General features: G+C 55.1%; 2 protein-coding genes across 8 annotated transcripts in view; one reads left to right on the top strand and one right to left on the bottom strand.

Annotated features, from left to right (window-relative positions):
- The window catches only part of NFATC3 (nuclear factor of activated T cells 3), a 129,109-nt gene extending 125,854 nt beyond the window's left edge, over positions 1 to 3,255 (top strand). For 3 of the 4 annotated variants that reach the window (XM_027617561.2, XM_027617557.2, XM_027617560.1), the window contains one exon: positions 1,040 to 3,255. In XM_027617561.2, coding sequence (XP_027473362.1) covers positions 1,040 to 1,161 — 122 coding nt within the window. In that variant the 3' untranslated portion in view covers positions 1,162 to 3,255. The remainder of the gene's footprint in view (positions 1 to 1,039) is intronic. The other variant, XM_027617558.2, reaches the window with a different exon arrangement.
- Positions 3,256 to 3,364: 109 nt separating this feature from the next.
- ESRP2 (epithelial splicing regulatory protein 2) lies at positions 3,365 to 12,843 on the bottom strand. Of its 4 annotated transcripts, XM_027617563.1 has the most exons (16): positions 10,260 to 12,843; positions 10,048 to 10,176; positions 8,475 to 8,588; positions 8,249 to 8,363; positions 7,878 to 7,976; positions 7,596 to 7,650; positions 7,413 to 7,523; positions 7,205 to 7,337; positions 7,075 to 7,117; positions 6,623 to 6,924; positions 6,296 to 6,508; positions 5,988 to 6,186; positions 5,655 to 5,841; positions 5,177 to 5,342; positions 4,995 to 5,100; positions 3,365 to 4,040 (listed from the first exon to the last, which is right to left on the bottom strand). In XM_027617563.1, exons 1-15 carry the CDS (start codon positions 10,455 to 10,457, stop codon positions 5,011 to 5,013), a joined length of 2,154 nt encoding a protein of 717 aa, XP_027473364.1. In that variant the 5' UTR covers positions 10,458 to 12,843; the 3' UTR covers positions 3,365 to 4,040; positions 4,995 to 5,010. The 4 variants fall into 4 exon arrangements, with proteins under 4 accessions (XP_027473364.1, XP_027473363.1, XP_027473367.1 ...); XM_027617562.1 differs by having other exon boundaries at positions 3,365 to 5,100; XM_027617566.1 differs by having other exon boundaries at positions 3,365 to 5,100; positions 5,177 to 5,268.
- Between the last annotated feature and the right edge of the window lie 2,203 nt (positions 12,844 to 15,046).

The following is a 15,046-nucleotide window of genomic DNA, read 5'->3' as shown; positions in this document are numbered from 1 at the left end:
GCTGAATAATGTTCCACTGTATAGATAGCCCACATTTCATTTATCCACTCATCACTTGGTTACCGACATCTGAGTTGTTTCCACTTTGGGCCTATTATGAATAATGCTGCTGTGAACTTCTATTCGAGTACAAGTTTTTATGTAGACATATGTTTTCAGTTCTTTTGAGTAAATGCCCAAGAGTATAATCTTTAGTTGATACAAGAATTTTCATTTCAAAGCAAAGAATTCTCATCATGAGAGAACTAAAGGTTCTTACTGGGGGAATTGGGGGTATTTTTTTTTAAGATTTTATTTATTCGAGACAGAGAAAGACAAAGATAGCAATAACATAAGGGAGCCGAGCGAGCACAAGCAGGGAGGAAAGGGAGAAGCAGGCTCCCTGCTGACCCTGGGATCGTGACCTGAGCCGAAGGCAGCTTAACCTACTAAGCCATCCAGGAGCCCCTGGGATATTGTTTTCTATACTGGTTCCTTAATATTGAAGTTTTTTGTTCCTTGAAGTGCTTGGCTTGTCATAGAAACCAACACAAAAGCAAGAGTCTTTTCTGAAAGGATGAGAATAAATGCCCCCGACATAATAAAAGATGCTTGTATTAGCATAAGGTAACAAAATAACTGCCAAATCCTCCTTTATTCTTACCAAAACAGTTTATTTGCATTCAGTTTACAAAGTACACTGCAGGAATCAGGAGAAAACCCTCCTAAAAGGATGCAAATTAAGGAAAAGTTAGATTAACATGAACTCATTTCAGATATATCCTATCTTCTCCAGAGCATTAACTTTTAGAGTGAGGGTAAGAATGTTTCCTGTTCTCTGAGCCATCTCCCTTCCCAAACCAAACCAAACTGAACTGAAAGGGAAGAGGAGGGGTCTGGAATGATGTCTCCATTCAGTTTAGGAGCAGGCTTTAAGCACTGCATTTACCTTTATAGAAAACTGGAAAGGGGAAACATGTCTTTGACATGGAACTCGCCATTGAGCATCATATAGTCAGTCACACAGAGGTCGCTAATCATTCTTTTTCTTGTTTTTCAGTGAACGAGATAATTGGGAGAGACATGTCCCAGATTTCTGTTTCCCAAGGAACAGCGGGGAGCAGGCAGGCTCCCCTCCCGGGTCCCGATTCCCTGGATATAGGAAGATCCGATGGGCTCTGACAGTGCTCACTGCAGCCATGTGTCCACCACCATGTACTTCTCAGCATGTTTCTCTCCTTGGACCTTGGGTTTCCAACTCTGTGGCCTTCAGGACTGGCACCAGGAGTTGGGATCACTGTATGTGGGGAAAGCAGCATTCCTCCACCTCAGGCCTTGGGTAGATTTTGTAAAAGAACAGGAGCAGCATAGACTGAGCTTTGGGGAAATGAGCTTTGCTTTTTGTATTTAAATAGGATACTTTTATATGATGGGTGCTTTGAGTGTGAATGCAGCAGGCTCTCCATTTCAGAGGTGCTGCTTTTGCAAGTGACTTGGTTGCTTAGCTATGATTGGTGATTTGTACTCCTTTATGGTCATTTGAAGGACTCTTTAGCTTTGATGATATTTTTAAAGTAGGAACTTTTGATAAAACCTTCCAGAGGCAAACATGAAACAAAAAAAAATTCTAAGCCCACACCTAATGCCTCAGAAACTCAGCATGTCCTAAAGCCTTTCATAGATTTATAGGAAATAAAGCCAAATGTAGCTCATATCTCTTTATAAAGGTAAACTTAAAGAAGAGACCATTCCAATCATTGACATGTTGGAATATAAAACGACATTCCAGAGCGTAGCCGTTTTGTAACTTCCTAGGTAATCTTGCTGCAGTCTCTCCATACTGACTCCGTGTTGAAATTGCTTTTTTCCCTCAGGGCCTTGGATAAGATAGCTACATGTAAGGTGACTTTGAACAGTGGGTTTTTTAGCTTGGTAGCTTTAATATCCTGCCATCCTGCAAACAAGTAGGTTGTGGAGTGCTTTTCCCTTTTGTGTCCTCTGGTCCCAGACCTTTTCTAACTGGGAGTATCTGCATTTGGCTGCTCTATAACCTTTGAAGCCACAGCCTCATGATGGTTTAGGCAAATCTGCTGGTTCTAACTCATCTCTAGAGGCCAGGCTGTGTCAGAAGCTAAGCACAAATGAGCTATATGCTTCAGAAGAGCAGAGAAAATACAGGACTCCAGAAGGGAAGCTTTTAAGATTCACAATGGCATGGAAGGCTTATCCGTCATTCTGTTTACAGCCTAAAATGATTCTGGCCTACCCTCGTCCCATCTGCATGGCCTAAAAACCATCCTTTTCCCCAAAAGGCTTTGAGGCAAACCCAAACATGAGGTAGCATCATAGACCTGACCCTCCACACCAAAGATGCCCCGGTGCTGCTGCTGGTGAGGCTGGTGCCCAGGGCAGGGGCCAGCAAGAAACTCCAGCCTGCTGTCTACCAAAGGAGGTGCCCGAGCTGGGTGCTTTTTCCAAACCCTGCCCTTCCCCCTCCCTTTAATGGGATTAGTACCTATTCCAAGACTGGGCCCATTTCAAAGCACCTGAAGTTTGCAGTATGTTTTCAAATGAAATCATGTAATTTCATTTATTCAGGAAGGAAATTTTTTTGAGTGCCTATATGCGCGACAATGTGCTGAGCTGGTCAAGGGCTTGATGATATTACTCCAGGGGATTATGAGTCCTAGATGCCAGGACTCTCTATTGAGGCCAAGTAAGGCCTGGGCAGGGGGAGCTGGCTCATTGCCCACCACCTCTGGTCAGCCAGGTAGGAGCTGTTGACCTCCTACAGGATAAAGATGGTCTTTTTTTCCCCTTCAAACCATGATTTAGATTTTTTTCCCCTAAACCTAGTTAGAGCAAAGTGTCTATCCTTCAGCATATCACTCTGGTCCCTCCTGGAGCTGGGTGTTTTCCTATTTTCTTTAAAAGTTTTGTGTCCGAGTGTGGATAGTGAGATTTGCTTCAGGGCCTGTAGTTGGCAGCCCACAGCTTCCTTTGGAGGGGTTGTGAGAGGTGGCCCCTGACAGAAGTTCCAGACAGTTGGCTGGACTTGCCTGCACCCTCTTGCCCCTGGGGTAGCTGCCTCACATGGGGTTCTTGCAAGAGTTCGCCTTGCAAGACCCTTTGGGGGTTGCTCTGCTGCCCTCAGGAATAAAAGCCTCTATGATCCAGAGTTGCTATGCACCAAATTTTGATGCCTTTTAAATACCTTGATGCCTGTAGCACTAGAAATGCTTTCCTATTTAAAATAAAAGTTAAATTTTAAAAGAGCTTTGTATAATATATAAGCAGTCTTGTATCATTTTGTAAAGTCTTTGGTTTAAGAATATTTTCTGGCTTTGCAGGTAAAGACTAAACTTTGTGCAATGTAAATGGCGCTAAAGCACATGTTCATTGGATTATGCAAATTGACTTCTAGTAGCAACACTGAGCAACTGGGCATGTCTTAGTACCTACCCTACCCCTTCCAACCTGTGCTACATCTTGGTTTGAGGAATGGGATAAGCAGCCTTCTACTTACTAGAGATACAGAGAGAAACACGGCTGAGAACAGCTCTAAAGGGACTAGATGTCCTGTCTTCGGTTCATGTGTGGTGCGTGCAGTGCAATCCACCCCTGCCCGGGGCTAACCACTATCACCAGAGCTCTGCTGGATCTGGCCAAGAAGCCCTGGGTGGGGGGGTGTTTTTGTAAAGATTTATTAATTTTGGGGGAGAGGGAGGGAGGGAGACCCCGAGATCACCTGAGCCAAAACCAAGAGTGGGACTCTGAACCGACTGTGCCACCCAGGCATGCCTCCCCTCCCCGGACTTGAAGCCCTGTTTTTAACATTCAGAATAGATGGTCATCTTCAAGGCTCAGATGGGCTCAAGTTGAAACCTTCTATTTTATAAAATGGGCGATGTACAGTTAAGGAATTGGTTCCATGTTTACAGGACGTGGAATTGTGTTTTCTTACACGCTTTGTATTCGAAAACCTTGTATAGGAGTCTAGTGCTCCTTACACAACATAACAAAGGGGAGAGCCAGCAATTCATGGTTCCTCAGTTACAGGGCTGAAATAATAAACAGTGACAGGTTAACAGTGTCCTGGAAATCCACCTGAGTTTACCTCTGCCCGTGGCAGGTGTGGAGCCCCACACTCTGGGGTCCAAAGCTAAGGGCACTTTGGCTTTTAAAAAGTCCACTTGGTTAGGAACCTTTGTTTATTTTACGGAGGAGTGAGTAGAATTCCAAATTCCTTCCGAAGCTTCAGTTCTGTACCCTCTAATGGGTACAAAGGGCATTCCACGATGTCTGCTGAGTTCAGGACAACTGGCCTGCCCAAGGTGTGCATGAGAAGTAGGCAGAGAGTCCCCTTTAAAATTCAAGCCTGAGTTTTTCTGTGAGGGCCTCCTGCCCCCTAGTGTCCTCTGGGGATATTGCAGTACAGTCCATCAAAATAGCCTGTGATCTTGCCACCTGATAGTCCTTGTGCCAAGCTGGAGGAGAGCTATTACCCTTAGACCCAAGACACAATGTGGCCACTAAGGGTCAAGTATCCTGGGGGCTGGGGCCAGCATTCTCTGCCTCCCTGCCCCCTGCCAGAAGGGAAAGGGGAAGGTAGAACATTGGGATCTTTATGCAGAAGCTCCCAGGAGTCATACGTTGAAGGCACCAGGGCTTATATTTTTAAAAAGCCAGCCAGCCTGCTGTGGACATCAGCCCCATAGAATCTGTGTGTATGGGCCACAGCCAAAACCGACCAAAGGCTCTCTCGGTGCTTTTCAGAGGCCGGATCAGGCCATCGGGAGGAGGGTAACACCATTCCACCCCCAGCCCTGCATGCAGGGTCCAGCCATCAACTTTGGGGTGGACAGGCAGAGCAACAAGCGGGAGATGGAGCTGGGGCTTGAGCTCCTCTAGGTGCTTTCTGAGAGCTCTGACAAGCCCAGAAAGCAGGCACCTGGTTGAGGTTAGTGGTTCTCTGGATGCCGAGACAGACATGATAGACATCAGCCAGCTCTTACCTCCTGGCTCCCTCACCTACAAACACACCCACTCTTTGGGGGCCTGTAGCACAGTGCGAGGCGGGTCACCAACAGGCATCAAACTGGTGTAGTCATCAGGGGCTAACTGCAGAAGGAACAGAGATTTAGGGGAGGGAGCTCCAGGCTTAGCCAGGTTCCCAAGCCCTCCAGCCACACCTCACCTGATAGGCCTGGAAAACGCTGAGCAGATCCTTCATACCAGCTGTATACGGGACACCCTGCATACGGACCAGGGCTCCTGGCTGGGACAACACTGGGGTGGAAGCAGAGGCCAGGGCAGCAGGGGGTGTGGTGAGGTAGCCCACAGCGGTGGGAGAGACCGGGGGACTAGGATGGGAGAGGCAGGGATTTAGGGGTGCAGTCCCACCTATGGCCTACACCAAGACCCACCTCCTCTTCCCTTGTCTCCGCCTTGTGCTTAGTTCAGTTCCTCCTCCCTAAAACCGCTGTCTCCAGAGTCCTCCCCATTCTAATTTGTCAACAGTATCCTCCAGACCGTACCTGTCACTCCCTTGTCCACCTTAAGATTACGCTGCAGCTCTTAACAGACCTTGGATTATCCGGCCCAGGAAGGGGACCATGACCCTCCGTCACACCAGAATGGGGGCAAGACAGGGGGCTTTTCTTAGCCGCTGGTACCTGGGGTAGTAAGCTGTGTAGTTCATGTAGAGTTGAGCGGCTGGCCCTGGGTAGTAGGCAACAGGGGTAGGGGCAGCAGGTACCCTGGCAGCCGGGAGCAGTGCTGAAGAGGGGTACAGAGCGGCTGTCTCAGTGGGAATGAGTGCTGGGGTGGCCTGGAAGGTGGCGTAGGTGGGTGGTGAGAGGCCTGCAGGCAGAAGTAGAGAGTGCATCTGCAGGGAGCCCAGCACTGCCCTGGGTGAGGCAGCCAGAAGAGAGCCCCCACTGTAGAAAGCGAGGGTTATAACAGCTTGTCCCCTACATGCCTCCTTCCCCAGCCCCTGGGACACTCACAGGGCAGCTTGCAGGGTGGAGGGGACATGCCACTGCGGCCCAAGGTGCCCCCCATTAGCACACGGCTCATCTCCTCTGTGGAGCAGGGGACCACTTCCACATAGCGTTCCTTCATCACTTTCTTATGGCAACGCTGAGCAGCAGCTAGGGCCCGTTCTGCTGATGTCATCTGGATGAAAGCATCGCCCGATGGCCGGCCCTGTGCACACGGTGGTCTTGTGAACAACCTGTCACGCGCAAGAGGACCTCACTCCCAACCCAACAGCCCTCTCTAACCATGCAGGTCTCTCCAGTGACAGCAGCCTCACCTGCTGGTTGAGCACCATGTGCACACCGTGGGGCCGGATGTCAGCAGCTGCCTCCCCGAGAAAGCTCAGGATGTCTTCGATGGTGGCTGTGTAGGGCAGGCCTCGAAGGCGCACACAGTCTCTCCCAGTCCCAGTGGCCAGTGGAAAAGGGATGGGGAGCAGGGGAGCAGAGAGTGCGGGCAGGAGTGGGCTGGATGCATAGCGGTTCAGGACCTGGCCAGGAAGGCAGCAACAGGCCGGTGATGCCAAGTAGGGCAGGGGTACAGGGGGGATGGAAAGGGTCCCCGGGAGAAGCACATGGGGGGAGGGGAAGCCCTGGGTGCTCACCTGCTGCACTTCAGCCGCAGTGCTCCGGAAGAGTTCAATGTATCGCTTACCCAGCATGCCCTTGTGCCTGCGCAGCGCAGCCTGTGCCAGGTCCTCACAGGCAAAGAGGGCAAAGGCGTCACCGGTGGGCCGGCCGTCAGGGTGGCGCACAAAGAGCAGCCCATCCGCACCCCCTGTCACTGGGCACTCGGGCCCCAGAAAGCCTAGCACATCCGCCGGCCCAGCCGAGAAGGGCAGTCCCCGTAGCCTCAGTATCACTTGGTCTTCCCGGGACAGGAACCGAGCCACCTCTAGTGATGTGCCTTGGTGAGAGGCATGGAAGTCATTTGTGCCCTTCCAAATACCCAGCTACACCTGGCACGCAGGGGCGCAGAAAGGCAGGGAGGGGGTGGGCAAGGGGGGGGACATGGTCAAGAGCCAGGGGAGCCAGGTGCGGTTGGGAGCACACTCACCCCCTGCGATCTTGACAAACTCTTCTCCTGTTGCTTTGTATACCTGTGGGGACAATGGGGGACAGCCCGTGGGTCTCCAGCCTGGCGGGCCTCAGCTCCGCCGGGCTTCACTCCCAGCCCGAAGCCCCACCTCAATATAGCGGACGCCCATGTGGTGCTTGTGTCTCTGCAGCGCTAGGTCCCGCTGCTCGCTGTCCACAAAGCGGATGAGGGCCTCGCCGTTTCTGCGGCCCTGGGCGTTGAGGCAGAGTGCTACACCTCCCCTGCGGAGCCAGGGCTTTGTTAGAGCCTCCTGGGCAGGCCTGCCCTCCCGAGCCCACCCACCGCACCGTACCTACCTGGCAATGTTGAGTCCTTTGAAGAACCGAGCCACATCCTGGTCTGATGACTGCCAGGGCAACCCACGGGCCCGAACCACAGTCTCACTGTCCACCGCATCGGTCTTGCTGCTGTGGGGGCAGGGCATAGAGTCAGAGCTGTCCGGCTCTTGGCGCCCCCCCCACCCCTGCCCCCACACTCACCAAGGACCTGTCTCATATTTCTGCTTTACCACCTCTGCCTTTGAAAACAATTGACCTGAGAGGAGATGGCATGGGGGTCAGCAGGGTCTGGTGGAGGGGGGGTCTCCCCACCAAGCTCTGCAAAAAGACGACAGTTGAGGGGGATAAGGAGGTGACAAAGGAGCTTCTACCTGCGGTCTCTCAAAGAAGGTTAACAAGTGGGGACGGCGACTTTGAGGAAGTTAAGAGACAGACATTCGCCCAGTCCTGAGAGCGGGTGACAGGTGGTGAGGGGAACCTTACCACTGGGCCCTTCGAGCAGGTGGAGGATGACAGCTACCATTGTCTTCACTTCCCAGACCCCAAAATCATCCTCTGTGGCATCTGTCTCCAGCCCCAAGTCTATGAGCAGAGAAATAATAAGGAAATCCCAACCTGAGAGGCAAACACATTTGTTCTGATCCAGCTCACATATGCCTGTACAAGTCCCCATCCCAGACATAGGCAGACATATGTCCCTGTTTCAGACACACCCCAGCACACAGAGGCATGTGTCCTCAAGAACTTGGCAGATACTGTAACTTCGCATTTGTTTATATAGCCCTCCAGGATGCACATACTCAAAAACAGCCTATAGCTTCCCCTCCACCCTAACCCTTCTGGGTCACCGATACCCTGTGCCATGGTGGCCACGGTGAGCTCCCTGGCAGGGCAGGCGCTTGGGTGCTGCACATGGAACTCTCTGCGGAGGTCGTAGAAGGAGAAGAAGGTGTCGGGGAGCACCAGGTTCTGGGGGCACATGGGAGTGGGCATGAATTGGGGGGGAACTGAGCTGCCCTTCCCACCCCCATGACAGGGGTCCTGGGAGCCCTACCCCCTGTTGTGCCCTCAGTGGCATACCTTCCTGGAGGCCTCAGGGTGCAGGACCTGTCGCAGCAGCTGCTGCCCATCAGTGCATAGCATGTAGGGGCCCCCGCCTAGCAGAGCCACATCCCCGCTCACCAGCTGTGAGAACTGGGGATAGGGAGTGGGGAGAGAGACAGACACAGACTCACAGCTGGGCGGGCACGAGGGAGGGCAGAGGCTGCAAAGCTGGTTCGGCTAGCTGTTTAGCCCTCCCCTGCCTGGGGAGGAGTCGGCCACAGGCGGGGGCCTGGTTCTGTGTCCCTTTTCTCCCCCAGTCCGCTGTCACCTTCTCCAGGCCAAATGGGGGCAGTCACATATCACCCAAGCCCCCATCACACACACTCCCAAGAGTCTGGAGTGGGGCCAGAGCAAACACCTGGTGGAGTGCGACAAGCAGGTGGGAAGGGGCGGGGCAAAGCAGGTTAAACCTGTCCCTGACCAGGCACCACCCTCAGACAGGTGGGGGAGGCCCAATCCTGCCTGAGGCCCAGCGGGCTCATGGTCAACGGCAGCCCCACCTCTAGGTCTGACCAACCGAGGGGCAGAGAAAATCCAAGGACAGAGCTGCACACCTGGACACCAGGGGCAGCATGAGCTTTGACCCACACCCTATCGACCGGTTGGCACGGAGTTGTTTGCTCACAGAGGGGGTGGCACTTCTCAAGCTGCCCAGCCCCCCGCCCCCCAGCCTTCCTCCGTGCTGGAGAACAGGTAGAAGCACTAGGCACAGGCCCAGAGCGAGCCAACCCAGTTCTCCTTCAGCACACTCCCCAAGTAGGGTCTAACCTGGGAGCCCTTCTGGAACAGGACCAGGTTCAACACCTTTGTACCTCATCAAGAACCTCCCAAGTTGTTGAAAAATGAAAGAATCTGCGCCTGTAAAGCACTTAAAACTCATTACACTCGAGAGTCAGGCACAGGGTGAGTGCAGTAGCGGAGATAAGAAAAAGAAAACAGCGTCGGGAACCGCCTCCCACTTCAGCCAGAGCTGGGACGCACCCGGGGCCTCTGCACCCAGGAGACAGGTAGCCTTCAGGCGGGGTCCGGACAGCGCCCACGCCTGGCCAGCCGGCCGGGACAGGCCTAGACGAGCAAGCTTACACCTGGCGGCGTCCGCCTCGGAGGCAGACCCCGCCCTCCGCCCCCGCTCCAGCGTCTCCCTAGGCTGGTGGGTGGGCGGAGGTCGCCGGCGGCAGGGACCGTGACCTATGGCCACGACCGGGCCCCTCGGCCCTTCTGGCTTCCGACCGCTGTTCTGGGAGACCTGGCCAGGCAGGTTCCCAGAGGCGTCTCAGCCTCACAGCCCCGCCGGCCCTGGGAGGGGTCTCGCAGCTTCCATCCCACCGCGTCAGTAGGAGTGGATCCCTGCAAAGGCTGAAAAGTAAGGTGCCCCCAGGAAGGGCCGGCACACGCGGGAATCTCTGAAACTTTTAAACAACAGGAACTTGTCCTACCGCCCGAGCCAGTTGGTCGCAGCACGCCAGGCCTTGCCTCCTGCCGCCTCTCCGGCTGAGAAATGTCCCCGCGGCCCGGCCATGCCTCCACTCATCCGGGCCCCAGCACTCACCTGCTGCAGCACCTTGTCCAGCGGCTCGGCTCGCGCCAAGCTGTCGGCGCTCAGGCCGCTCGCCTCGCGGCACTGCGGGCTCAGTGCGGCCGCCTCGGCTCGAACCAGTGACTTGTGCAACGTCCCCACCTACGAGCGGCGGGGGAAACCGATCAGCCACTGCTCCCCTCGGATCCTGAAACTCCCCGGGGACTCCCCCCGCCTCACCGTACCTGACGGCTCTGCGGCTCCACCACTTGCCAGACTAGGAGGATCAAGTCGGTCTCGTCGGAGCCCAGGTCCGGCCCCAGCGCACCAGCCGTGGCTCCGAACAGTACGACCAGGGGTCCAGGCCCCGGGCGGGGGTCGGCGGAGGAGTCTGAGATGGGGTTGGGGCCCGGGGGCGGTGGCTGGGGAGGCGGCGGAGTCATGGCCGCAGAGGAAGGGGGCGCTCGGCCAGACACACGCGGACCGACGAGGCGCACGCACGCACCGGCCGACGGCAGACACGAATCAGCTTGGGCGGGACACCGTGTGTCGGGGGCGGCACCTGCAGCCCGGCTGGCGCAGTGGGCGCTGCTGAGACCCGCCCGCGGCGCCCCGTGGGGCGGGGCGGCTACTGGCCTCCGCCCTCTCCGGGCGAGTTACCTGTCGGCCCCGCGGGCCACGTGACCGAGGGCGGCCCCGGGAACTGAGGGGGAAGGCAGCTAGAGCCTCGCCCGGAGCGCGCGCGCTCAGACGCCCGGCCTGGGTGCACGCTCACGGCCCGGACTCCCACTCCGTCAGAGGGTCTTGCCTGGGTCGATCTCGTCCTCCTCTCTGTCCCTCCCCACCATGAAGCCGGCGCCAAGAAAAATGCAAAAACAGGGGCCTTCTGCAGTCCACAGGGGTCACATGGGATTTGTGAAACTCACCAGGAGGCAGTCTAGGGGCTTTGGGGGTCACGACGGACGGCCGGGGTATGATAGAAGTCACCAAAGAGGGCGGTGAATTACTGGCTATCACCCAGAGAGGCCTGGGGGGAGGTGGTCACCAGAGGCCAACTGGGTTGGGGGGGGAGGGTGGGGGATCAGCAGAGGTACTTAGAGCGATAAGGTCGGGGGACGAGAGGTCACGGGGCAGGGCTTGTCCACACACGTGTGAAGACCTGGCCTTAGCCTGGCTCCAGGATGTGGCCGCGGTGCCAAAACACTCTAGGTGGTGTGCAGGCCTCGGTGCTGGGGAAGCAGGAAGCGCCCCGCTCCAACTCCAGAGAGCGCCACTCTAGACGGGGCTGAGCCGGATGGTCTGGGCCTGGAGCCTCACCGCTACCCCACGTGGAGACTGCTGCCTGTTTTCGTCGCCCTCCCCGCCTGACGACGGGCCTGTTGCCTGAAGATGTGAGCGCGCCGGCGGGTGGGGGCTAGCGGTGAACGTGTGATGTGCGCGTGCGGGCTGCAGAGCCTCCATTTCGTCTCCATGCGAGAGCAGGAACCCAGTAAGGACAGTCCCGCATGGAGGGCTCCCAACACCCTTTCGCCCCGTCGTGCTTGGTGAGGCTCCTTTACGGCGCGTGTCCAGGCCGCGCCGTACTTCCCTAAGTGCTCCCCTTCATATGACTGAGAAACTGAAGAATCCGGCGGGAAGAAGGGACGTGGGGATGCCAAGCCCGCGCGGAAACTGAGGCTGGAGCCGCACCTCGCGCTTTCGGAAAAGCTCAGCGCTGCGTCCGGACGTTCGGACGTTGGAGAAAGAGCCCGGTGGAGGGGGCGCTTCCGAGGCCTTGCCCATTGAACCCATACTTCAACGCGTCCCTACTTTACTATTGGATAAAGAGACCGAGGTGCCCAGGAGGGGCCGGAACTCGGCGGTCTGCGGGGAGTCGGAAAAAGGTTTTCCAGCCGCTTCGGGTTACGAGCGCTTCCTCCGGTATAGGCGGGGGTCCGCCCCTTTCCGGACCGCCCACTCCGGCGCCTGCCCGCTGGTCCCCACCCGCGGAAGCCTTAGGCCAATCAGGCCGGGCGGGAGGGGGGAAACGTCGCTCTTCGGGTCCAGCTCCGCTCTAGATAAGCCTGGAATGTCAAATATTTGTTTGGGGGCGGGGCCCAACAGTGAAGTAAGGCTCCTCCCCTGCCCACCCTGCAGCGCGCGTGCGCCTGGTGGAGTTGGGCCTGCCTCCATCCACGCCTTCGCGGCAAACGCCTCCTCAGCCTAGGGGCTCTCCTAAAACTCCTTGGCGGGCATCGCTCCTTGTCGGGCTCCTGTCTGGGCTCCAGCTTCTACAGGACAGTCCGGCGTCACCACCTTGCCATCTGAGAGCTAACTCGATCTCGGTCTCAGCCTTCCCGGAGCCATCCATTTAACCTCTAGACCTTCACGCTAGGCCCTTCCCTATTCTTTCATTGTGGGTCTCGAGGTCAGGTCTTTAGGGAAGCCACCTTCTTGAGGTGACCTCTCCATTGTGGCACCTCGAGCCATCCTGGCAGCGTGGGGCAACTCCGCCCATCTCCAACCGCATGACAATTCCCGATGCTTGGACTCTTCTTGAAAAACTAAATTCATTAAAATAACGTTAGGAAAAAATAAATAAAATAAAATAAAATAACGTTAGAGCCCCTGCTTTGCTGAACTCCTTTACTCATCTTCAGATGGATCCTCCCAGATCACACCATTAATACTAAACAACCCTCATTCCTTTCCCCCAACACTAAAGTAACTTCATAATAAATGACAAATCATTTATTGTCTCCCTACACCACATCCACCCCGAACTCAGAACTCAGATCCCGGAGGACAGGCTCATTCCCAGGGCTTATCAGTGCGCCTGGCTTGTAGTAAACTTGCTCAATGAATGAATGAATGGTTGTCTTAAGTGCTTTGCTTTGCATCATCAGCCTAGTAACTTTCAGCACTAGTAAACTTCCCTGGGGCTATGGGCCTTTTCCTCTAGGAGTCTCATCTGAGCTCTTTCCACCCCCCTCCCAACCCATCCCTTGTCCTAGTTAACGCCTGCTCTTCTTCCAGATTTTCTCTCAAGGCACCTCCCTCTGTAGCAGGGGTCCCCACTGTAGTATGAGATTTCCTGTATTTCATTGGGCAGTGTCCCCCATCCCAACCCAGCTACTAGGGTTCATAAATCGTTAATGGATGAATTGAAAATAACATTCGTGAAAGGGGTGAGCAAGGCTCCAAAGGTCCAGCCCGTAGCGTTTCCCAAACTATAATGCAGGTACTTGGGGGAAAGGAACTTGGTCCTGTGACCCAGGCCACACACTTGCGGAATCCCATCCTTATCTCAGCCCCTGGAGGCCTGCTATGGAGGCAACTGGCGCTCCAGCGGCGGGTACGTGAAGGTCGGCGCAGATACCGGGTGGGGGTCCTCATGTGGGCCCCGGAGTGTGGCCGGTCATGTGGACCTGCAGGGCATCTAGGAGTGGTGTAAAAGGGCCCTCTTCTCTCCCTCCCAGGCCAGAAAATATCCCACTGTGGGAGACGATTCTACACTGGATGCCTTGTGCGATCCACTGCGGCGATCTACACTCGCCGGCTCTGGCCCATCCACACCCTCTGCGGCCCAGTGGACCGCAACTTGACCATCTGCTGCTACCCTTATCTCCTGGCCCTCCAGGGTAGCCGGCGCACTGGGTTCCACCCAGGTTCCCAGCTGAACGCCTTTGCCGAATCTTCGCCGAGTACCCACCAGAGGGCGCACTGACCCTGTCGCCTGAACCAGGCGTTGGGGGCTGGGAGGAGGAACTTGCACAGGAGAGCCCAACCGGCAAGGCTCTAGGACAGAAGTGAAAAGGGAAGGGCCTTGAGACCGCCTCCTTCTGGTTTGAGCATCTTTGCAGATCCTGGCTTCCTGTACAGAGGCCAAGTTTTTAAGCTTGGTTTTCAAGACCTCCAACCTCTCTGTTCCGTTCCCACCCACCATGTGCCCCAGACACACTTAACTGTTATTGTTCAGGTCTCCAGGCTGTTGCAAATACTAAGCTCCCTACCTGGAGCACCCACCCACCTACTCATCCCTTTGTTTTCCTGGCAAATTCCTACTTATTCTTCAAGACCCATCTCGAATAATTCTTCCTCCAGGTAACATTCGTTGATGCCTAAGCCAGGTTAGATAACCTGTTCTTGGGGGCACCTGGGTGGCTCAGTCGGTTGGGCACCTGCCTTCGGCTCAGGTCATGATCCTGATGGGGGAACAGAAGACTGGCTGAAGACAAAGCATAAGCTGACACTCTGCAACCACCCCCATCCCCCACTCCTGGGTGGGACATATGTGACATTCTTCAGGAATCTCCCAACTATCTTAATGTTAATGTCTTGCTAGAGGGGAAAAACAACCCTAAGTTGACAATGGCAAGGCCTCCAGGATCTTGTAGGTCCTCCTTAGCATATGAAAGTTCTTTTTCCTTACCATCCCCCAACCCCATAGTATATAATCAGCCACCCCTCACAACCCCGGTGCCCAGCTTTTCTGCCCATGGCCCTGCCACCCGTCCTTTAATAAACCAGCATTCTGCACCAAAGACGTCTCAAGAATTCTTAGTCGTTGGCTCCAGACTCCACCCCACTGAGCCTAACCTATATTCCAAAACCCCATCGATCCCAGGACCGTGGGATCCCCTGCATCCGGTGCCCTGCTCAGTGGGGAGCCTGCTTCTCCCTCTCCCTCCCGCTCCCTCTGCTTGTGCCCACGCTCTCTCTGTGTCAAATAAATAAATAAGATCTTTAAAAATATATAGATAACCTGTTCTGTCATGATTCGGTCAGTGTTTGGCTCTGGCATCAGAGGAATAAGAGCCTGATGAACTGTGAGCTTTAGGGAGAATCAGTTGGCCTCCAAATGGGCTCAGCTCTGGCTTAGAATCCGTGGTCTTGGTTGGGTTGCCCGAAGCCCAAGGCACCCACCTGGTCCAGACAGGGGAGCTTGGAACTTGTGCGAGCAAGAGGGAATGCAAAGGACCCAGTGTAACAGAGAAAGGGCAAAGGCTGTTGGCTGGATTCTCATCGGAGGAAGCTAGCACAACTGGCCTGT

This window comes from Zalophus californianus, chromosome 17, assembly GCF_009762305.2.
Source record: "Zalophus californianus isolate mZalCal1 chromosome 17, mZalCal1.pri.v2, whole genome shotgun sequence".
NCBI lineage: Eukaryota > Metazoa > Chordata > Mammalia > Carnivora > Otariidae > Zalophus > Zalophus californianus.
The sequence above is the reverse complement of the archived record's forward strand: the minus strand, read 5'-3'. Positions and strand labels throughout refer to the sequence as shown.

Coding starts and splice junctions, on each gene's coding strand:
- ESRP2 (XM_027617562.1), bottom strand. CDS start 10,457: ATGACTCCGCCGCCTCCCCAGCCACCGCCCCCGGGCCCCAACCCCATC. Junction 8,364..8,474: donor ACCCTGAGGCCTCCAGGAAG/GTATGCCACTGA, acceptor ATGTGCCCCCAG/AACCTGGTGCTCCCCGACAC. Junction 6,187..6,295: donor ACATGGTGCTCAACCAGCAG/GTGAGGCTGCTG, acceptor CCGTGTGCACAG/GGCCGGCCATCGGGCGATGC.